The sequence below is a fragment of the Melospiza melodia genome, chromosome 2, assembly GCF_035770615.1.
Source record: "Melospiza melodia melodia isolate bMelMel2 chromosome 2, bMelMel2.pri, whole genome shotgun sequence".
NCBI lineage: Eukaryota > Metazoa > Chordata > Aves > Passeriformes > Passerellidae > Melospiza > Melospiza melodia.
In genome coordinates, this window is record NC_086195.1 from 129,607,701 (window position 1) to 129,631,891 (window position 24,191).

The following is a 24,191-nucleotide window of genomic DNA, read 5'->3' on the forward strand; positions in this document are numbered from 1 at the left end:
TCTTTGGTCAGTTATGTCCTTGGGAAAAAAAGACTCTTCGCCCAGTTTGATCTGACCAGGTATTCTGGTGATCATGAATCATCTTGTTTCCTGGCTGATAAGCTCTATTGCTTATCAACCTTCTGGGCTAACATGAATTCATCTGGCTGATGAAATGAGGGTGCAATGAAGAGGCTGAAGCAGCAAAAATAACTGAGTTGACTGTGTTGCTGTTATCACTGTATCAATGGAAATATTCTCAAATGCTTTGAAACAAGGTGATGGTGTCATTTGTTTTATGTAGAACACTTCATACCCTTTCCCTACTGCTATTAAGATACAAAACTTAGTTGTCCCTCCCTGCCCCTGTAGTCCCCTTCCTGGAATTAGACCTGCCAACTCCTGACTTCATGTTGCACCACATATATCTGCAATGGGTCCTGCAAGTTTTATTATGCTGAGGTTTTCATAAACAAATATATGTGAAATCAAAGGCTGGAGCTCCTTTCCAATGACAAGTTGAAAGATGGTCATGATTTGAAGCACCATCTAGAAACTGTTCCATTCTCTGCAAACCTGCCACTCATTCACAAAAGCTGCTAGGAGTAGCTAGAGGTTTAACAGGATGAGATGTTGGAAGTAAAAGTAATATTTCTTGGGTGTTAATTTCTTTTCTTTTCCCTTTCAGTGGGCGAGTTTGTGAGTGACGCTCTTCTGGTGCCAGACAAGTGCAAGTTCCTTCACCAGGAAAGAATGGATGTGTGTGAAACTCACCTGCATTGGCATACTGTTGCTAAAGAGGTACATTCATCTGTCTTAAAATTTCCTGCCTTCCTTCTTTAAAGCTGTGTCACTCTTCTGAGGATTATTTACAATATAGCAGCAACATGGAAAACAAATAGCAATACTTTCAAATGTTTGAGTGAGAAACATTTTGGGATTTTTTGTAAGGTAGGAAATGGGAGTCAGAGCACAGTAGAGACCATGACTGAATACTTACCATTGACCTTTGAACATTGACCCTCTTTCATAGCATTATTTTTTTCTTCACAATCACTCACAAACTCACTGTGTTTTCTGCTTCCTCCACTGTCCTGTGTTAGCACTGGAACTAAATGCCTAGGATTTACCTTGAATCATTATCCTGGGTGGATATTATCCAGTAATTATCATGGATACTGGTATGCCAGGTACCCTCAGAGATCAAACAGGCCTCAAGGAGTGCACTCTGTGAAATTCAGCAGAAAAGGGTAGGAGAGCTGATCAAACAAGGACTAGCCAAAGGCATTTTGCAGGCACAGAGTTTTTACAATTTAACAGTGCTTTACTGAAAATAGAAATAAACTTAGTGTTACAATTGCTAATGTGTTCTGGAGTTTTTTTCCTTACACAGAGAGATTTAGGAATAAAAACTAAGATGAGTTTCCAGGATTTCTGGTTGCTGGTTTTTTTGGACCCTCTTAGCTTGTACGTTGTTCCACCTTCTGGAGATGAAATTTGAAATGGGATCAGCAGCTTTTCAAATTTTTAGTTCTTGTTTGTCTTATACTTAAATGAAACATGTAAGGCACCAACCTTCACACAAAGGAATTGTGGTTCATTTTGACTACTTGCATACTTGAAATGGCAATGGCCTGGAAGGACATCATCACTGTGCAACCCTGTGCATTTTCCTTTTTTCATCTGTCACACATCACTGTATCTTTAAGGTATAATTATGCCCAACTGACTGTTTTGCAAACAAAGCTAGGAGGTACTGTACTGGCAGTGATGTCAGACCAGACACAGTGTGTTTCCAGTGTAAGAGGTATTTCAAATGTTGCTTTCTCTTGAGGCGAAGTTTTCAATAGCATAATGCATCAGAATTGGGATTAACACATCAAATAATTATTCTGTCATCATGTTTTCTGTTGTGAGACAAAGCCTGTGAGGATTTTAGACAGGAAGATTAGGAGTTATCATGTATGTAGGAGAAGACAATCCTTTGTTCTGAGAAAGACTGATAGGAGAGCTTGTTGCTTGCAGTGGACACCAGTAGGGAGCTGCTTACAGTAAAGTAGTGAACGCAAGTGTGATCTTTCTAAATTGTGCTTCAAATTTCATAGATGATGCAATTCACCAGCTTTAACTTCTCAAGGCAGTATGTAGTCCCTTCATATTTTCTCAGGGTCTGTGAGATTTTTTTAGTCTTCCTCTGTGCCAATATTGTTGCTGCTTTTTTCCCCCTCTTTTCTGCAGTCCTGTAGTGAGAAGAGCATGAATCTGCACGACTATGGCATGCTGCTGCCCTGTGGAATCGACAAGTTCCGTGGTGTGGAGTTTGTCTGCTGCGCCTTAGCAGAGGAAAGCGACAATCTTGATTCAGCTGATGCTGAAGATGATGATTCAGATGTCTGGTGGGGAGGTGCAGATGCAGACTATGCAGATGGAAGGTACAGTGACTTTGTACTCTTCAACTTGTTATTAAGATGCCAAAAATCTGTCTAAAAGACCTTGGCATAGAGGAGTCATTGCACCTTATACACGAACTTGCATTTACAGTTGTTGAAACATCAGTGTTCTACTCCTTTTATTTTTAACTTTTTACAGTAAAGTTTATTGTTAAAAAATACACTTTTAAGGCACACTTTTTAGTGCCTTTATAATTTTTTCAGTGAGAATTGTTGCCATATTTATAACAAAAATGCCTAAATTCATGTTTTTTGATGAATAAATGACAAATGGTGTACTCCTAAGATGCTTCATCTGCAGTCTGGGGTATTGCAGCAGGTATCAGCCAACATAACCAGTGGAGTTCTTGAAATGCTTCATTTGTAATAGGCATTAGCTGTGTGCTAATTATTGCATTACATTACATTACATTACATTATATTATTTCTATTATATTATTTCTATTATATTATTTCTATTGTTATTGATGTAAGAACATTTTTCTGCTGACAATTAGTTTCTAAACATGATCTAAAAGAAAATGGGCTTTATTATCTAGCCTTTGACAGATTTGTTAATTTGCTGCTGTTGAGAAGGAACCTGGAGGTTTCCTTTACAAGGCAGTGATGGGTGAGAAGATACCATCCTTGTCCTTACCCTTCCCATGCCCTGTGCACATAGGTTAATTTTGAGCCAGATATGGGTTATAACTGTGTTGTAACATCCTGTGGTAACTGAATGGTCTGGTGCTGTTAAAGCCTTTTCATATCACTCTCCTGAGCATGTCAGAGAGCAATTGGAAGAGCAGAGTACCATGTCATGTCCTTGCAACTGGATGCCAGCAAGTTGCAAAGATGGCTTTCTTCATAAACTAAGATCAGTGTTCAAATTCTGTTTGTGCTCCCCAGGCTTTCATCAGTTTATACTGTGCTAATGCAGTGTTTCTACTTTTTTTATTTTTTTTGTACAAATAATGCACCAAATCTTAAACTTGGGGCTGATTGCAAGTGGTTTCAAGAAATAACCAGAAAATGGGGACCAAATTATGTGAATAATGCAGAAAGCTAATAGGTCTGAATTGTGTTATGTTTGGACTTGCTAATAATCTAGATGGAAACAATTCAAAGAACAGTGCAGAGATGAAGGACAGACACTGAATTGCTGTAATTTGATGCAATTCTAGGTGTCATTAAGACCTAGAATAATGAGACCATATATAATGGTGGGCAACTAAATCTTTCCTGACAAAGCATTGGTAAGTGCTGCAAGGTAGAGTCCTTTGTGAATAATGCAATAAGTTTAAAATAAATACTTCACAATGGTAATTTCCAGTTTTCTGTCATAAACAGGAGTGAATGGTCAGACTGTTGATGCAAAAGCCTACATCAAAGAACTTTGCATATTCCATATTGATATCTTTGGACTTTCTTCTGATTTGTACGTCTAACAACTGTCAGTGTCACTATTTATAACCTTTTCAGTAAGATTTGTAAACCTGCTTTTGGGCTTTTGCTGTGTCATTTCTATATATTTAATTAAATTTTGATTGGGTGTTTAAATGTTCTCTCATTCTAAGAAATGAGCGCAGACCATGTTCTAATGGAAATGTTTGGTTTTTTCATTATATAAAAATATATTCACACAAAATAGATCTATCCATCTATCTTAAATATCTATTAAATATATAGGTAACATATTTATTATATTTATACACCTGTATATAAAGTACATGTCTTATACATACAAGATCAAAGATGCCAAAATATTTTAAATAAAAGAGCTTACAGGGGTATAGAGTACTTGTTCTAAGACAAATATCTGCTGAATTTCTGTCTTTTTTGTTTTTCACTGAACATTTAATTTACTATTGTAGTCAATTTTCTTCCTCATAAGGCAGTTTAATATCTGATGAGATGAGTTCAAGAATAATTTCATGAACTTTGTCTTCTCTAGGAATGGGAGCTGTAATTGCATTTCAATCCATTTCTGAAATTCCAAGCAAATACTGACTTTTGTACCCTCCCCTCCCTCAGAAGTGCTTGCAAAAGGAAAATGAAAGTGCCCTTCTATGGGGCACTTGTCCTTCATCTGCATATGAAGAGCCAAGTAATTGGTAGTTCTTTTAGAATGACTCACCCATTTCTTGCTGCCTCTTAAGCCAAGTACATTTAAGCTGTGTGTATTGCAGCTAGAAATACTCTTGAATTTTAGTTATATATATGTACACATTTTAAAAAATTCTTACATGGCAGTACGTGGTAATTCAAATATTTTGTATGTGTATATTTTTTCATATCTGAGCTTATGTTTGTGTGGCTATCAATGCATATATGCCTTAGTCCTAAACTCATTGTGAAGGAGAAGGGAAATGTAAGGTAGGAGAACACTTTGCTAAAGCTAAATTGCCAATGTTCTCTGCTTAAAGCACATCTGTTTAAAGTGCTTACTCAAGTCTGCATTTGTCACCTCACATGGGTACTCAAGTCAAAGTGAAGGTGACATGTTTGAGGTGGAGGTGACAAGCTGAAAAGCAGATTATTATATTCTTGTTTCTCAAAACTATGACAGAGCAGAATCCATCAAATGTGGGTGATCTATTTTGAGATAACTTTATATCTCAAGTTATCAGATTTAAATTTTAAAATATTTGCATTTGTAGTTCTCAATGTGTAGGGGAAAGCATATTGCAGCCAATCAGTTAATAAATGCCCTTTTTCAGACTGTTGGGTTTTCACCTCCAACAGTTGTCCCTTAGGCACTGCATTTTATTTTTTTTGCTTTGTCAAGGGTGTTTTCTCCACAGGGGGAAGAAAAGCTGAGCTGCATGTTGTAGCCACACTATTAGAGGGGATGTGGAGGTAGCTTGGGCTGCAGTGCCTCACAGGTGGATGTCCTTCCCACCCAATATCTGACCACCACCTGGGTCTGGATGTAAAAGGATGTGACTTGCTTATTGTGACTTGTTGGCAGTACTTGGAGGAAGGTGGGAGGGTGTATTTTGGTGATATATGTACCTGTTTTATTCATGAGGCCAAGAGGCAGGATCCACATGTGCTTTCGAAATTGTCTTGTCATGCTCATCCTGAAATAGTTTTTAACTCTGACAAAGAGGTCACAAGCATTCTTAAGCAGTGGAGCTCCTTGTTGCTATCATCACCTTTAATTAAAATTTACCTTGAAGTCTGCCTGAGGGACTGTCAGATGTAGGTGCTGACTTTCAGTATAACTGCAGCTCAGTCAAGTGACCTGCAAGCTCTGGCTGCTCTTGCAACTCAGCACAGCCTGGTGGCCCTCCTGCCTGTGTGTGGGAACTAGCTGGGAGCTTTGGTGTCCTTGATGTCCAAAGCTGAACATCTTTAGGACTGATGGCCAAGCTGGAAACTTCCAGGTTTTCTCTATTGTCTTAGTTTGAAAGGCAGGTACCTGCTAAGGAAGGCAGGAGCCTCCCTTGAAATGGAAAATATAAACCTTTTCTCTCTAAATTATTACAATTTTTGAAATAAAGGAGGCTCTCAGGCAAAGGTATGAGAATAGGAATAACAGTTTTTATTTGTATGTACAATAAAGCAAATAAACAACAATAACAACTCCAGCATTAACAAGAAACAGAACCAGAAACCCAATAGCAGCCTTCTCAGCTGCAGTCACTTTGCTCTTTGGTGCAGTGATGGTCAGAGCTGGCAGGGGTGCTGGGGGCTCCTGGTGGGCAGGGCAGGTGGGATGATTCCCCCACAGCTGCTGTGGAAAAGGAGCTTTTGCTTCACAAACTCCCTGGGGCGTTGATCCCGGTGCCTCAGCAGGACACCTGGAAGCACCAAGCTGGGCTGGCAGGATGTCAGGCAGGGGGTGGGGGGCTGCAGACCAGCATAAAAGTCAGAGCAGTGCTGAAGAAGCAGCAGGCGTGTGGTGGTGGCAGCTGGGCTCCCAGCAGGGCAGGGAGAGGCGAGCTCAGGATCTCTGGCACCTGAGCAGATGGTGATAGATCCCTCTTTTAGTGAGGTAGGTGACAATAAGGTCTCAGTTCAGTGGCTGCTCTCAGGAGCAGAAGCTCACCCCACAACAGAAGAAGCAGCTCCAGGCTGGGCTCTGGTGGCAGCAGCAAATTGCTTTTTCAAGCAGCAGCTACAACTGGTCTCCTCTAAAGCCAAGAGAGAAAACTAGCAGTTGTCCTGGCCCCATCTTCTGTCTCTCAGAGAGAAACTCTCAGATAAGAGAAGTGCAATCAGATGCCTTCTCCTGAGTTTGGCCACTTCTTTTGGTTTTTTAAGTATTCTGTTTTTAGCGTTTCTTAGCAATTTATAGGGAAAAAATCTATACTTATAAAAGGAAAGAAACCTAACCCCCAACATTATCCACCCCAAATTTTTTTCCCATACCAACATGGTACATTAAATTTAAGCTTTTAAATTATATACATACATGCACTACCTTAGTTGTATACGTATCTATATATAGATATGGATACAGGCACAGTGTCATGGCTAGTTCATCCTAAAATAAGGTCCTCTTAAGGTATGCATCGGGTCTCTCCATTCTTCTGCATCACCCACCAGGTGCAACTTGGTCCATGAGCAAAGACAGCTCCATGGATGGGATTGTCCTTGCTGGAGGCAGAATTAACCCAAACAGTTGTTTTCACTGTACTCCTTGTCTGCCATAGGAACTTTATCTCCCTCTGTTGTTTGCAAGGGCTCAGATTGGGCAGGGCCTATTTGGTTATTGGAACTTCAGGTGTTCACTAACCATGTGGCCTTTGCTAAATTAATCTCCCAGTCCTTGAGACTCCTCTTACTCAGTGCCTTCAAGGTGGTGTTAATAAGTTCATTTCATTGTTCAGCTTTCCCAGCCACTGGTGCATGATATGGAGTAGAATACACCCACTTAATGCTGTGTTCTCTAGGTGTTTATAGGACTATTCTTGATATAAGTCCGGTTGTCAAACTCAATTCTCTCAAGGGTACCATGCTTCCAAAGGATTTGCTTTTTAGGGCCCAGGATGGTGCTCCAGGCAGTGGCGTGAGGCACAGGGTAGGTTTCCAACCTTCCAGTGGTGGTTTCTGCTGTTGTGAGCACATAGTGCTTGCTTTGGCAAGTTTGAGGCAGTGTGATACAGTCAATCTGCAAGGCCTTCCTATACTTACATTTGCACCACTGCCCACCATACCATAGGGGCTTTACCCACTTGGCCTGTTTGATCATAGCACATGTCTTACAGTCATGGATAACCTAAGAAATACTGTCTATGGTTAGGTCTTCTCTTCTGTCTCATGCCTACTTATTTTATTAGATTTCTGCCCTGATGACCTGAGGCATCATGGGCCCATTGAACTAGAAATAATTCTTCTTTGTGTTGCAAATCTAAATCTCTTTGACACCTTTATTTTCACAGCCTGGTCTGTCTGCTTGTTGTTTCAATATTCTTTATTAGCCCAATTCCTGGGGACATGGGCATCTACATGATAGACTTTGACAGGTGGCCAGTGAAAGTGGCAAGTCTATCCAAGTGGCAATGTCTTTTTACTCATCAGCAGCCCAGACTGGTTTTCTTCTATGCTGCCAGTAGTGGATTTTTTCCACCTTTCCAGCCAACTCCTCAGAGCATTGGCTACCATCCACGGATCGGTATAAAGGTAGAGCTTTGGCTGCTTTCTTTAGGGCAATGTCCAGGGCCAACTGAACGGCTTTGAGTTCAGCAAGTTAACTTTATCTATATTCTCCTTCAGTAGCTTCTGCAACCTGTCCTGTGGGGTTCCATATGGCTGCTCTTCACTTCTGGTTCATCCCTATGGTGCAACAGGAACTGTCAGTGAAAAGAGCGTAGCGTGTTTCCTCTCCTGGTAGTTGGTTGTACAGTAGAGCATTTTCAGCACATGTCACTTGTTTCTCCTCTTCTCTCTCTTCTCTCACTGGTAGAGTGAGACCAAAGTTTTCACCTTCTGGCCAGTTTGTAATTATCTCCAAAACCCCAGAGCAGTTTGGGTTTCTAGTATGGGCACGCTGTGTGATGAGAGCAATCCATTTGCTCCATGTGGCATTGGTGGTGTGGTGGGTAGAGGGCACCTTTTCCTTTAATAAACATCCACCCCAGCACCGGTAGTCGGGGTGCCAGGAGGAGTTGTGCTTCCATGCCAGTCAGCTCTGAGGCAGCTTGAACTCCTTCACAGGCAGCCAAGATTTTCTTCTCTGTAGAAGTGGAGTTGGCTTCAGACCCTCTGTAACTTTGGCTCCAGAATCCCAGTGGTCAGCCTTGAGTCTCCCTAGGCACCTTCTGCCAAAGGCTCCAGGACAAGCCATTGTTCCCAGCTGCAGAGTAGAGCACATTCCTCACGTCTGGTGTCATCCTAACTGGGCCAAGGGCAACTGCATGAACAGTCTCTTGCTTGATCTTGGTGAAGGCTTGTTGCTGTTCAGGGCCCCTGCTGTTCAGTGGAAATCATTTCTCTTGTGGGTAACCAAGTTGAGAGGGCTCATGATTTGGCCACACTCAGGAATGTGCCTTCCCGAAAAACCTATGGCAGCTAGGAAAGCTTGTGTTTCCTTCTTGCTGGTTGGTGGAGACATTGTGGTGATCTTATTTATAGTGTCATTGGGAATCTGACGCCATCCATCTTGCCACTTTACTCCCAAGAACTGGATCTTTCAGGCAGGTCCCCTGACTTTACTCTTCTCAATGGCAAAGCTAGCTTCCAGCAGAATCTGGATGATCCTCTCTCCTTTCCCAAATACTTCCATTGCTGTGTTCCTCCACACAATGATATCATTGCCGATGAATGGTACAGTGGAGATGGTGAAATTTCCGAGCCAGTTTTTAGCAATCAAGAAAAATTTAAAGAGGGACCAAGTGGGTTTGTACCCCTTTTTAACCTTTTCTCCTGTGTAAATGGAAACAAGTCATCTTTCATGCAGACTCTTTTGCAAGGTGGCTTTAACCACATCTATTCATAAAACATAGCTGGGTTTCCCCCAGGGGAAAGCTGCAGTATTATTTGAAGTGTCTCTTGTGTTTCTGGAGGCCAGGTATTTTGGGGACAAGGGAACAGGGAAGTCATTCTTGTTTGTATAGAGGCTTAACACCTAGTAGAGTCAGGTTTGTGGCATATGAAAACTTTATCAGCATGTTTTAACTTCGTAATGCCCTGTTAAAAAGGAATCATACTGTCTTCTGTTTTGCCAAGGTTGCTTTCAAAGTTGTAGTAGGCAACATAATATAAAATGAAATATTAAAGACTTGGTGTCTGAAATGAGTTGGAGAAGTTGTTAACTTCACCTAGAAGGCTGTTCAACCATATGTGATGCCATGAGAAAGATTCACACCCACTTGTGCTCAAAGTTGACAGAAAGTCACTACGTGTTTACATATTTAAAGATCATTTATTCATTACTAGTAAATTTCAATCAGAAGATCAGAAACAAACCTGAAATCTTGTGACAACAGAGCATTAAGTTCAAGAAATATTTTGAAGGCAACAGTGGCTGAACATATATTTTTGACCTGTTGTCTGTATCACTCAGAACAGAATTAAAAATTATCCCAGAAGATTCTTGACTTTTAATCCACCAAATGCATTGGCTAGTCAACTTCAGTATTTCCTTCTGTTGTCCTGTGGAAGTGTCCTTTCCTTTCACATAGCACTTGTAACAGCAGAAGGAGAAACTCTGCAGTTGGTAATTCGAGGTCAGTTCAACACTTGGTAGTCCTCTATGGAAGGCATGCAGGGAACCTCTAGATAAGCTGTCTCCTGAGAGTGGCAGAAAAGTTCCTGAGGAACTTTCTTGCTTCTTTCATATAAACTGAGTGCATTTTGTGCAAAGTTGATTTTTCAAAATTAGATTTGGTTAATGGTATCATGAAGCAAACATGTTTACAGTATTGTTCAGGTGTCAAAATATGGGATTCTAATGTTGACCTTTTTTTTTTTCTCTTTACTATTTGGGACATTCCAGAGTCCCAGGTTCTTTCTTTTCTATTTAAAGGGAAGAGAGGGAGATTAAGAAACAGGTAACTGTTTTCCTTACAGAGATTTCAAATAAAATGTTCTCTCCTATTACTTTGAAGTAATTTTGTTGCTGACACATCATCATAATTTTTTTCATTTAGCGATGATAAGGCGGTTGAAGAACAAGCAGAGGAAGATGAGGAGCTAACTGTTGTGGAAGATGAAGATGCTGACGACGACGATGATGATGGTGATGAAATTGAAGAGACAGGAGAAGAGTATGAGGAGGCAACTGAAAGAACCACCAGTATTGCAACCACCACCACCACAACTACAGAGTCTGTGGAAGAGGTTGTCAGAGGTAAGTTCATCAGGCTTGGGGCTGCTTTGCATATTTGCACTTTACAACGAAAAAAATGTTCCAAACAGCAAAATACCTAAAGCTGCAGTGTTGTTGTGCTTTTTGGCTCCTGTAATTTACGTGTTTAATCCCCTCACCTTTCCCTTTCCCATTACAAATATTCTGTGGGGTTAGTTCTGCCACAACCCTTTGGATTTTCTGACCTCCAGTCCTCCTGGTCCACAGATGCTGCAGGGAATGTCTGTCCTTGAATTGTGTTTGTTGTGTGTGTTGTTCACAACATTTCTTGTTCAGAAACAGAAGGGTTGATTTTATTTTAAAGTAGCATTAAATAAAATTCAACTGTCCTATGTAGCAAATTGGAAAATGTGATTTATCATGCACATGAGTTACAGAAGGATATGAAGTATCAGTTCCAAGCAGGAGGTATCATGAGCTGGTTTGGTCCCTCGTATTAACAGTAGTGATGGATCATTTTGTTTGATTCTGTTAGGTACTTGTTTGTTATGTTTCTTCATGAATTAGTAATTCAGTAAAGTTAGACAAATTTAAAATAACTAATGAGTTTTAATGTGTGGGAAAGACAGAAATATGAAAAAATAGAATACGTGGATTGAGAAAGAGCTCTTCTTTTCTAAAATTTAATTTTTGTTATATGTTTTAGTTCTTAATAGAACTGCATTTTAGAATTTGAATTTTACACTAGTTCATGGTCAGCATAGCAACATAGTTTTTTAAAACGCCTCATTTCTCCTACAATGCATATTGGAATTAATTATCCTTATTTTTCTATTTTAATAACAGTTCAGTGTGGTGTAAATCTAAGTAAAATAGATCCCAGTTCTTCTACAATGCTTATATCTTTGCCGATAAATGTTGGAGATGGTATTAGAAAATGGGATTAAAGACTACATTTGAAAAGAAAGGAGTTGTGACATGGAGGAGGCAGAGGGAAAATGATGGAAATTGGGGCCATTGTGAAATGAGGGAGAAAATATCTGGCCTGTCTCCCCATGCTTCCTATCTCCTGCCTCTGGGTATTCTTGGGACTCCAGTGGTAGTGGAGTCCCACATTTTGCATGCGGCAGTGGCCCTTCCTCTTGAGCCTTGGTTCCAGTGTTTGTCAGAGGAGAGGGTGCTGCCTGCAATTTATCACACCAGGATACATAAACATGCCCAGAGGATGCTTTGGGAAAAGCAGAGTTACTTGCTTATATTTCTCTGTTCAGTCTACATGGAGCACTAAAGCTTTGCTAAAATCACCAGCAAATGTTTCTTTCTAAGGTTGGCAACTCAGTCTTGTGTGTTTCTGTCTTATATAGCTGTTGAGTGTTTTGCTCAGTTTTTTGGAGAGCCCTTTCAGTGAGGAGGGGGTAGAAGGAGTTCATATCTTTAAACCAATTAAACATATTTCCATATGTGAGCTTTTACCCCCTGGGGATAAAATGCCCTGTTCTCACTGGCAAATGCATCTTGAAAGGGGGAAAAAAAAAAGAAAAAGACACTTGACTTTAATGAGATTTTGGATGAGTGGAAATGAGGACAAATTTGGTAGCAGTGTTTCTTTACTGAGGGTTATGTTTCAAAGAGGTTAATATTTATAGCTTTCAGGAAAGTAGCATGCAATCACCTGAATATAAAACATAACATATAAAAGATGAGGGAAGCTATTGACACAACCTTTCAGAAGCCCTTCAGAAGCCCTTTAGAAATGTATATGTTGACTGATCATGAAGTGACCGCATGTTGTTTTTCCCAAGTCTAATATTTCCCACCTTGAGTGACTGTGAGGAAAATATGCTTTGGTTCAAGTGTGATGAGGACAATCTGTTACCAGTACAAGTTTTCAGCACAGTTCTGCCACAAGCCTTTGGGTTTCCTGACCTTCAGGCTTGCTGGGGCACACATGGTGTAGGGACTGTCCTGGAGAGAGTGAGTGCTGTCTGACAGAGCTGCACTGTGCAAAGTGCTTGCTTATTTATTCAGGTAGAAGTGTCCAAATGACATAGCCTTGATTCTTGCTTTTGCTTCCCTTCTTACCCACAAGAGAAAGATTCCTACAGGGTTCTTGTCCTCCTGGTGCAGGCAGCAGATCCAGCATAGGAACTTGTGTGGTGAGCATCTTGCTGATGCAAGTGTCATTGTAAATGAAAGAGGCCGAGGGGCCTTGTTGAGAACTTCTGTATTAAAAAGTGGTCTTTACTATGGAGACACCCTGAAAGCCTCTCTAAAAGGATTGAACTGTCAGAGCTTCATTGATGTGGACTGAGCTCTGTTCCAGGCTGCCTTGCCCAAGCACTAGTTATAAAACATCCTAGGATGCTCTTCACAACCCTTTACACCCGGTTTTATGAAGCTGTAACTAATATTATGTCTCCAGCAATAAAGAACACAGAGAGTGGATTTATCCAGTTTAAGAGGAGCTGCTTTTCAAATGGACAAAGCCATAAGTTAGGATCTAATTGTGGGCTGGTACTGAGCCCTTTCTCTGCCAAATCAGTGGAATGGCTGCCATCAGCCAGAAATAATCGAAAAGCATAAATGCCGTGTTATACTTTAAAGATACTTGAGCTATTGTAGAATAAATTTTTCAGGCAGTTTTCTTTCTGTGCATATTTTAATGAATTGTGACCAAAATAGTAATAATAGAACCACTTATTTTCAGTGAAAAGGAAATTAATCTTTCCTAGAGAATGAAAAAGGTCCATTGGCAGGAGGATAGTATTTTCATTCTGCAGCAACCACATTTCTATGTGTTTCTTAAAAAATGTTAATAAACTTTCCATAGGGCGGTATTTGCCACTATTCACTTTCCTACCTTTTGTGAGAGATGATCTTTACTCTGAATTCATATGGTGTATAGCAGCAGACCCAGTTTAAACTTTTGGATATGCTCTTGCTGGGCTTCACATGTTAAATCCAGACGATTGTGGGTCTGAGATTACAGTGATTCAGTTGGTGAAATTAGTGTGAAATACACATTTTTCACCTCTGGTCATGGGGAGATGTTAGCATTGAACTTGTGCTGAAGAAAATATGGCTCATTTATGAAGCCCTGCTCTTGATTTTTGTCTCTTTGTGGTGTAAGGGAAGTGATTGTCATGACCAGGATTTAGGTAGGGGAGTGGTTTAATTTCTGCAGTCATTGCCATGGTGTTACAGGTGTTGCAGAGCTGCTCCCAAGGATCCAGGCTCCTGGTGATTTTTCCAGCATGTGATGGAGGCAAGTAGGAGCACTGCTTCCCCCATCATGTGCAGTTGTTTGGGATTTTGTTTCTGCTGTCCTTCTGCACAGGACAGCAGAAGGACACAGGAGGGAACAAGAAAAATTAGTCTTGGCATACAGCAATCTCTCTTGGCATACAACAAAGAATAAGCAGTTTTGGCTTAGTGTTTCTCATCAGAATCATAGAATCATGAGGTTGGAAGAGACTTTCAAGATCATCAAGTCCAACCCATGCTCCATCACCTGAGCTAAACCATGGCACCCAGTGCCACATCCAAGCTTTGTTGAAAAACACATCCAGGGATGGTGACTCTCATCTCCCTGGGCAGACCATTTCAGTACTTTATCATTCCTTCTGTGAAAAACTTTTTCCTAATATCCAGCCTAAGTTTCCCTTAGCTCAGCTAAAGACTGTGTCCTCTCATTCTGTCAGTTGCTGCCTGGAGAGAGAGACCAACCCCACCTCACTGCAGCCACCCTTCAGGAAGTTGTAGAGAGCAATAAGGTCACCCCTGAGTCTCCTTTTCTCCAGGCTAAACACCCCCAGCTCCCTCAGTGGTTCCTCACAGGGTTTGTGTTCCCAGCCCCTTTCCAGCCTCGTTGCCTCCTCTGGACGTGCTCAAGTGTCTCCAGGTCCTTCCCAAACTGAGGGGCCAGAACTGGACACAGCACTCAAGGTGTGGCCTCACCAGTGCCCAGGGCAGGGGCAGAATGACCTCCCTGCTCCTGCTGGCCACACTGTTCCTGACACAGGCCAGGAGCCTTTGGCCTTCTTGGCCACCTGGGCACACTGCTGGCTCATGTTCATGTCAGCCAGTGCCCCCAGGTCCCTTTCTGCCTGGGCACTGTCCAACTGCAGTGTCCCCAGCCTATAATGCTGCAGGGGGTTATTGTGGTCAAAAATGCAGGACTTGGCACTTGGACTTACTAAACTTCATCTTGTTAGAACTCTGTCCATCCACCCAACCATTTTAGGTCTCTCTACAGAGCCCTCCTTCCTTCCAACAGATTGACACACGCGCCCAGGTTGGTGTTATCTGCAAATTTACTAATGAAAGACTCAACACCCTCATCCATGTCATTAATAAAGGTATTGAACAGAGCAGGCCCCAGCCCAGAGCCCTGAGGACACCCCTGGTGGCTGCCCCCAGCTGGATGCAGCACCCTCACCAGCACTCTCTGGGCCCGGCCATGCAGCCAGTTCCTAACCCAGCACAGAGTGCTCCTGTCCAAGCCCTGGGCTGCAGCTTTTCCAGGGCTGTGCTGTGGGACACAGTGTCAAAGGCCTGTCATCATAGCCAATCAGATCCCATTAGAGGAGAGCAGTGGGGTCAGCCCAGCAGCCTGGAAGAAAACACGTGGCAGCTTCTCTGCAAACCTGCCAACAGACGTGGGGGAATCAGCAGCATGAGCCTCACCTGCCTCCTCCAGCAGTGTAGTATTGCCCTTTATCAGTTGGGTTTGCTTTCTCTAATTCAGCTGGATTTCTTTAGGAAGTTAGGAAACAATCTAAGCAGTGCTGCTTCATGTGACATTTTGACTGTATTTACTGTCTGGAGTTACAAGTGAGAGACCATACACTGGTTTCCTAGCAAGAGAAAAGTAGCCTGATGTTGGTATGGTAGGTCTTAGTGCCATTGATCCATCATGAGTGGTTTTCTGCTGAAGATTTTTAACTGGAAGTCTTAAAATCCATTCAGTGACTCCTACTATATATTGTAAATCAAGAGAGATTAACCCTGATTGCCAGACCTGTCAGTTGGGAATTTTGGGACAATATTAGTAGTGTATGCTACATTAATTGGGGTTTTTTTTTTTCCCCACGCTCCATAGCTTTGCCTCACTTTCATAGAATCATAGAATGGCCTGGTTTAGAAGGAGCCTTAAATATCACCCAGTTCCAGCCCCCTGCCGTGGGCAGAGGTGCCTTACTCTAGACCAGGTTGCTCCAAGTCCTGCCCATGCTGCCCTTGAACACTTAGAGGGATGGGGCATCCACATCTTACCAGGGCAACTTTTCATCTTTGGAAAGTTACCATCTTTGTACTGCAGTAGTAGTTCCCTGCTCTTCTTCCTTGCCTTCAGGGCTATGCAGTGTGCTTTATTTGGGGAGGGATTGTGTGTGATTGATTGCATTTCATGTCTAGAAAACATGATTGGTTGCTATATAAATAGTACACATTCATATAAATCCACTGGGGTTTTTTGCTATGAGATCTTCATTCAGAATCATCATCTACTGTAATTTATGAATGAGAGCTGATAAAATCAACCTAATGGATTTGCATTTATTGCTTTTAATTAGACATTTTAATTTAAAGCACAGCTATTCTCCCATAATATAATACTTTATTATATGTTGTAATTTAAGGAAATATTTTTTGTAATCTGGTGATCTTGTTGATGGAGATGCAATACAGTACTACCTTTTTGGGTCGAGAGCAAAAGTACTGAAATATTAAACCCACTAATAGTGTTATTTTATGTAAATTGGAAGGTGGAGAGTAGTTTCATTTGAAATACATCCTGCCAGAAAAAATTACCAAGAATCTGTTTCCCTAGAGAAGATGTCATTTTATTATACTGAAGCAGTAATTAATTGCAAATTTTTTGCTGAAGATTTTGCTGTGTAAAAAGACTGGAATGCACTTCCAGGCTAATCCTCATACTCACTGTCATGCCATGTTAGCAGAATTGTGATGTTATGTGGAAAGATTACCTTTTCTAAAACACATGAATTCATTAAACTATATTACCCTGGATTTAAAATCAAGCTGGGTTTTTTGTTTGCTTTCTGGCCATCATTGGTAGCTTTGTAGCACTTTAGTTCCAAATATAGTTCTGTTGTACACAAGAAATAAAAAATATATTTTCACATATTTGTTCCGCTTCAGAACTATAAAGCTTTGTATTCTAGCCAAGTATACCATTAATTTTTTTTTTACTATTCTAAATATGCCCTTGCAGTAGCTTAAGAATAAACATTATAGAGAGAATTTCATCTTGATTACACAGGATGGAAATTACAATTAAGGGTATTAAACAGCTTTAGAAGAACTGTCCTCAGTATTGCATTGAGAAGTCATAATTTGGCTTTTGAAACTTCTCTCTGTAAAAAAGCATTTTAGCAATTGTGTGGCTTGTGCACCAACTTTAGTCCCAGTGCATGTGCCAGCTTCACAGCTGTCTTCTCCTAATTCCAAAAGCCTCTTCTGAAATTAGCTCTTGTCTTTGAATACTCAAATTAAAATTTGGTTGCCTCTTCCAACCATATATTCAGAATGAGGAAGTTTTGTTTCAGTGAAATTATCTTCAAATATTCCCTTTTGATTGATTCATTGAGTAAAAACAATTGTGCCTTTTTAGAACACAAAGAGTACAACTGAAAGAAAAACAGTGCATGTGCTCTTGCCTAATATTTCTCAGCTAGTTTGAAAAACAAAGACTAATATAGGGGCATATATATTAATATCCTCAAACTATAGCTCAATTCCTGAAGATATGAAAGCCAAAATTACTCCAATTGTGATGTTTTATATTCTAATGCCTGAAGAAGGGAGCATATACCTCATCATATACATTTCAGAGGTTACTCCTTTGGCCTCTCTTGCATTAATCGGTTACTTACTCTGTTCTTTAGCGAGATATAAATGGCAAAATAAAAGATTTGATCCTATATACTTCAACAGCTGTTTGAGGTCCTCATTTAAGAGGTGTTCAGGACACAGTTTGAATGGACAGCAAACACACACCAGTGCTAATGGGCTTGTTCAGACCCTCAGTATGATTTTGTTGTGTGTACTTGATTATATCAGCTTCAAACTTGCAGGGCTGTAGTACAGAAAGACTCATCAATACAATATATTTTCCATTACCATGGCTATATTTATATTTATCAAGACCTTGCAGTATTTTTAAGTCAGCATGATGGTCCCTTTCTTCTGTAGCATTAGGGTAAATAGGTTTCTCAGAGGTGTAAACTATACATGGGAAACCAGCTTCCAAGACAGGTCAGAGTTAGTAATTTAACTCCTCCTGTTGGTCCCTTTTTTCTTTGATCTCTTCAAATTTAATTTCTGATGTAAGATTTGGGGCTGAGTGCCAGTATTAAATGAACTTAGTTCTCATGATGATGTAAATAAATTCAAATCCTGAAAAAATATTGAATAAACTTGATATTTACAGTAATAGAAATATGTAAATGTAGCTTTAATTATTCTCCCTGTTAGAAGCCCATGTTTTATTTCCAATTTCTCAGTTGAAAATTTTGTTAGAGAATTTAAGTCCCATAAGGGAAAAAAAAAAGCATGGAGTTGAGATTTTGAAATGCAGAAATTATAATTTCACTTTGATTTCAAATTGGTTTTCTTCAAGTAGCAGTAGAAATAAATGGTAATGAAAATTTTAAACTGACATTCAGAACCATATTTTATATTTCCCTCTGTAAAAAGTGATCATCAAAAATATCTAAAATGTTTGCACATAAATTCTAATGAGCTCTACTTACAGCATTTTGGTAAATGAGTGCTTATGGAAGTACTTTGTACAAAGTCAGTATAAATCAATGTCCACATCCTTAAAGACTGTATTTCCTAGGGTGCTGAAGTCTGTGCTTTTCAAAGAAAAAATAAGACAGTCTGTGCCAATGTTTAATGTAACTGATTCATTTTCAGTATTCAACTACTTAATTTAAAAGGAAATCAACAAGCTTTGCCATAGCCCTGTCCTTCAGGGAGTGGTGCTTGCATGGTTAGAAACAACTGGGTTTGCCCTGACATGCTGGAATAAGTACAAGAAGCTTGGAATGGGGAAAGTTGCCTTACATTTTCCTGATTATCTCAAAAGTCATGTCTAAGGTTTTGGGGAATGGAGATATTGACATCTATGGTTTAGGACACAGGATGACAGAAAATTTGACTGTTGGGGTAGAATGGTTTGAAAACTCTAAAAGCAACTATTCATGAACCTGAGTTGTTGCAAAGGCTTGTCCTCTTTAATTGTATCCAATCTCTTGAAGCTAAAGGCAAAAGTTTGTCTTTGGAGGGGGGAGGCATTGCATTAGTAAGCAGATGGGACTCAATTTCTTTATGCAGAAAAGTCTGTTCTTTATTCACATAACTTATTTTCATACAGTTTTTACAGACCTCATGTTTTACTGGCATTCTGCCTGTCACATCTCCCTAATTTTGGATTGTTTACATATCTTCTTATCTGATTCTCGGGAGACAGATTTCTTGTTTATTGCAGGTGCAATTTTTTTTTCTATAAGTATAGGTTTTTATGTGAATGCATTCTTAAGATTTCTTCACATGGGAACTTAGCTAGCTGCACTTAGAAGAGGTAACAGGCCAGCTGGTAATTCCACAGAGCAAGGCCTGATTTCATAAGGCCTTTCTTTTATTATACCTCTACCTGTATGTAACAGGAAGAGTGAGTAAGTTCCTTAAAGAAAGCAAAGTTCATTGTTGATGCTGTACTGCATACAAACTATTTGTGGTATCAAGTAAAACTGAATTGCATGTTTGCAAAGAGTAACTCATCTCGGCCTCAGTTTTCAGCAACAGAATTAAAATATGAAGCAAAGACAGCTTTTCATTTTTTGATAAAGCATTTAGTGTAACCCACCCACTACAGCAGTGCATGCTGCCTACCTGCTCCTAATATCTGCTAAAATAGTGTAGTTCACCCCCTGTAGACATTATTTGCTATACTTGGCAACAGCAGAAGGAAGGGGAAGTGGTGTTTGGATTAATAGCCCAAGAAAACCTGTTAAATTTCTCATCTTCATTTCCCTATCTTCTCAGCTGAGGTGTTGCAGCTGAGAACCAAATGCAGTGGCTTTTTCATGTAAGGACAAATGATGGATGGGGATGTAGAGAGGCACAGGATATCTGGCCCACAAACAGGAGTGATGGGACCATTGCCCAGTCATAGAAGCTGCTTTAAAAAATGTACCTTTGCCCCAAAGCAGAGGTGAAGGAATGCTACTTTGAGCTCTCTACAGAAAATGGCAGACAGGTATGGTAACATTGGGAAAGGGATGAATGACAGCAGTGACACGTTTCCTAGACTGAACTGGCACCACACTTCCCTCAAAAAGAGCAGTCATGAAACAGTAAACCAGAGCACTTCCCCCTCTCTTGTTTATTCTCCATTTAGGTCATACACATTAGAAGACAATAGAACATTTTCTCTCTGTGGTGACCTCAGTACCATGCAGGTCTCACCAAAGGCAGTAGGGTTAGCAGTGCAGGCTGGAGGGAGGGATGTCCCTCCCCTGATGGGAGGTGACAGGTCAGGCAGGGGGCCTGTCAACAGCCACAACAGTGGGCTTCAAAGCTTCTGGCTTGCTCTTTTTAATATGTTACTCAGTATTTATAAATAATATGTTACTCAGTATTTGTTTATACTCAGTATTTATATTATATAAACAAGTGTTTACTGAACACTTGTTCAAGTGCATCTTCATGTGTATAAATGACTTAGTTCACCAATGAGACAATTCCAGTGTCCGATCTGATGGACACCTTTGCTTTTGCACATTCAAATCTCTGTTGCTATTTCTGTGGGAGAGGTACCTGTAGGAAATTTCAGATTAAACCTGTAAACAGTTTTCAACCTGAAAACAGCACAAAACAAATCAGTCTGTATAGCAAAACAAATATTTTGAGGGAAACCTAGAAGGGGCTTACTGTGTGGCTACAGGCTAGCCCACAGTCAGCATTAAATAAGAAAGGCTAAATTTCTGAGCCCTTTGTATTTTCAGAAATTACATTTCCTGTCAGTAAAAATTCTTTTGATTATACGTGTATGTTTTATATCAGAAGTTGTTATTAATTTGTAGTTTACATGTGCCAGCTTTTCCAAGACTGTGCAAAACTAGCTTTTGGTCAAGATTTGACTGTATAATTGGATGGTGGGGCTGGATTTGGTTTTAAAATAAATCCGGAGAACTACTTGTATACTAAAAATTATCTATAATTAGTCATATGGTAATATACAATTAATTGTAGTTAATGTGCTGTGCAATTAATGATACTTATTTTTTTTTCTTCAAGTAAAAAACTCAGTATTCTTTTCCCCCTAATTTCTTCATACTGAAGAAGTGCAGCATTTTTAGCACATCCTTGATGGTTGCACACTCTTGGATCTATTTCTCTCACAATAAATGTATGCTTCCTGAAATTGATTCTTGACATTATTTATAGTTAGAATACGTGAATAAGTTAAATGCATGTAAAATTGTACCTGTATTGTATATTTAAGGAAATGTAGGTTGTATTGCCAGTGACAATTGGACAGTAAAAACCTGTTTGTAAACAGTGGTGCTTCTGAGGATAGTGAATTGATGGATCAGGAGAGACACTAAAAAGCAGGATTCTTTGCAGCCAACATTTTGGGAGGTGATGAACATGCAGGGGATTTTCAGTGCTAGAGCAGTGATATTTTTTTCTTACCTTAGGAGTGTGATTTCCACAAAATTCAAATTTATGCAGAGAATTTAAAAGGCTCTAGTTGAATGTAGCAGTTTGTTTGCCAGGTAGTGTGTGGGATGAAAGTAAATGAGGGGTTTATTGGTTTAATATAATGTGTATTTGAAATTACTTGTGCAGCACATTGAAAAGTAAAACTGTTTTTGTCTGTTTGGAACATTATTGCTGAAAGGCTATATGTTTACATGTGTAATTGGCTGAACTCCAAATTGCAGGCAGAATTTGCTTTGTCTTCCTTTAATTTGTGTGGTTTGGTTCTTACCTCACATTTCTCTGTGTTGCAGAATGTAGGCAGAGACTATAGCAGCTCACAGTGAACACAAGCACCAATTATTTTAATTTTTTTCCTGTAGGTATATTCACTGGGGGTGAGATTTGCTCCCATGGATGGTTCAAGCTACAGCAGTAATTTTAGATATGTGAGCCCTTGAACTGTGAATTAAAAATCCTGTGCTGGGTGGCTTGCAAAAGGGAGTTTCTTCATCACTGGCTACATTTAAATAGGTGGCTGAAGTGAATTTGTTTTCCACTATAATGTATTAACAATTGTTTGTTGGTTGGTTTGTTTTGTATAATTTGGTCAGGGAGGGTATATGGAGCTAAAAAAGAGCAAGATGAACAACAAGAACAACAATACTTTCAGATGTTTCCTTTCAGGTACCAAGTAAGCTGCTTGGGCAAGAATCCGCCCAGGGCTATTGGCAAAACCCCCAGTCAGCTGGTGGTTGTACCCCTCTGGCCTGGAAGCAGATGAAATTCGACATTTCTTTCAGGGCAGCATCTCTTAATATGCAGATAAACTTGCTAGAAACATAAGATATAGGCAGGATAAGGAGACTTTGTGGCAGGAATCCATGTCAGTTCAAAATTTACCTTCATTATCTCTGGGGAAAGGTTTCCTATCCCTCACAACACCGCCTTGGTGCGTCTCCTTGGCGCATGTGTCCTTGAGTGCGTGGACACAGAGAGACACCTAATGAAGAAGCCAAGACAATACCATTTCCATGCTAAACTTGGTTCCTCCGGGTCTCCTGTGAATAGAGGTGTGCTCTGAGCAAGCGGAGACCGGGCCGTGCCGCGCGATGATCTCCCGCTGGTACTTTGACCTGGCCGAAGGAAAGTGCGCGCCCTTCTTTTACGGCGGCTGCGGCGGGAACCGGAACAACTTTGACTCGGAGGAATACTGCATGGCGGTCTGTGGCAGCATCAGTAAGTGCCCTCCGCGGCGCTGGGCTCGCACTAACCAACCCCGGCCGCGCTCTGTCCACACCTCTGCTCACCACTCGCTCCTCCTCGGCCTCTCGCTAACCTGGCGTGGTAGTGGGTGACTTCTTGGCACTGTAGGTGCGCTCTGAGTTGGGGGCTGAGAGCTTTGACACCTCCTGGGGTGAGGTCTTTGCACCCATCTTCTCTCTGTTCTCTGTCGGAATGTACTGATGTTTCACGTGTCTGTCTGCACCTACAATGCATGTGCAGGGAAAAACACTAACTTTAGGGCAGCATCAGGTAAGTCTAAAAGTAGCTCCTATTTTTAGCCGTGTGTTCTCAAGTATTTCTTACCTTTTTTTTCCCAAATGTGTATTTCCAGATTTGTTTGGTTGAATTCTTTGTGTGTGTTTGCAATGAAAAAGGGAGAAGTGGTATTTGATTTTTTTTTTGTTTCCCTAAGGGCTGTGGTGCACATGGATGTGAGTCACCTCCCACTTAAAAATTTAAGTCAACCATATGTTGTAATGGCTGTTTTTGCTGAAAAAAATGGTGTTTGCACTGTTTGAGAGTGGTGGCATTCTCCACCATGCACCATTGAAGCTGATAAATTGGGTGTAGTTTTATCAGATGGGTTCTGTTTTGAGAGCCTCTTGTACACTCTCCTCCCAATCTGCTTTGCAAGCACGCATTCCTGGGAGAGCATCACCTGACATTTACACTGACATGTAAGAGACATTAAAGAGTGAGTACATGTCTCACTGCCCTGTCTGCTCGCAGGACATGGAGGAGCAGAACACAAACAGCATCTCAGGGCTCCTTTTAGTAAAAGGTTTTCCAAACCTGACCATTTCAGGTGCATTTCCAGTAAGTAGAAGGGTTAAAAATGTACACAAACAAATGAAGGGGTACTATGTGTGTCATGGAGCAGAGGAGCTGACCTCTATTTTATTGGAGCAGAAGCAAGAGCAGTACTGGAGCCAGGATTGCTGAACTGGTGCTCCAGCAGCATTTTATCTTAGGGTCTTATAGAGCTGTTCATGGCAAAGCTTCAGGGAAGGGCCATGGAGGAATCTGCCATGATGGGAGTGAGGAGGTTACTTAATGAACTGTGATCAGCTCCTGCAACCAGACAGAAGATGTAGTGAAGGGAGAGATCTGTGCAGGAGGTTGGAGTGAGGTCTAATGCATTTACTGACAGAGGAACATTTTGAACCGTTAAGTTCCTGTGTTAGGTAAGGTGTTTCCAGAGATGCAAAACATGATTTATCTCTGATTGCAGCCTCTCTTTGGGAAGGTAAAATATCTTGTCATCTTCTCAGGAGATTCTGCTTTGTCTCATGGAAGTTGTTGTCTGGCTGGGTGGTTGTTTCCTCAGATTCATTTCAATAAAACAATGACTAGACTATTATCATTTCCATTATTTTCTTGGTTTATTCTGGAAGTCAAAATTTTTAGTCTAAGTCATTTTCTCTTTAAGGACAATGGAGTTTGGTTGAGTACTTGAGCTTCTTTGACTTTATTTGCACAACTCAAACTGAATTTTTATCTCCCACAGG

General features: G+C 40.5%; 1 protein-coding gene across 4 annotated transcripts in view; it reads left to right on the forward strand.

The window, feature by feature from the left end:
* The window catches only part of APP (amyloid beta precursor protein), a 193,468-nt gene that overhangs the window by 103,622 nt on the left and 65,655 nt on the right, over positions 1-24,191 (forward strand). For 2 of the 4 annotated variants that reach the window (XM_063150005.1, XM_063150004.1), the window contains exons 4-7: positions 668-780; positions 2,218-2,411; positions 10,508-10,707; positions 22,468-22,635. In XM_063150005.1, coding sequence (XP_063006075.1) covers positions 668-780; positions 2,218-2,411; positions 10,508-10,707; positions 22,468-22,635 — 675 coding nt within the window. The remainder of the gene's footprint in view (positions 1-667; positions 781-2,217; positions 2,412-10,507; positions 10,708-22,467; positions 22,636-24,191) is intronic. The other 2 variants (XM_063150006.1, XM_063150007.1) reach the window with 1 other exon arrangement.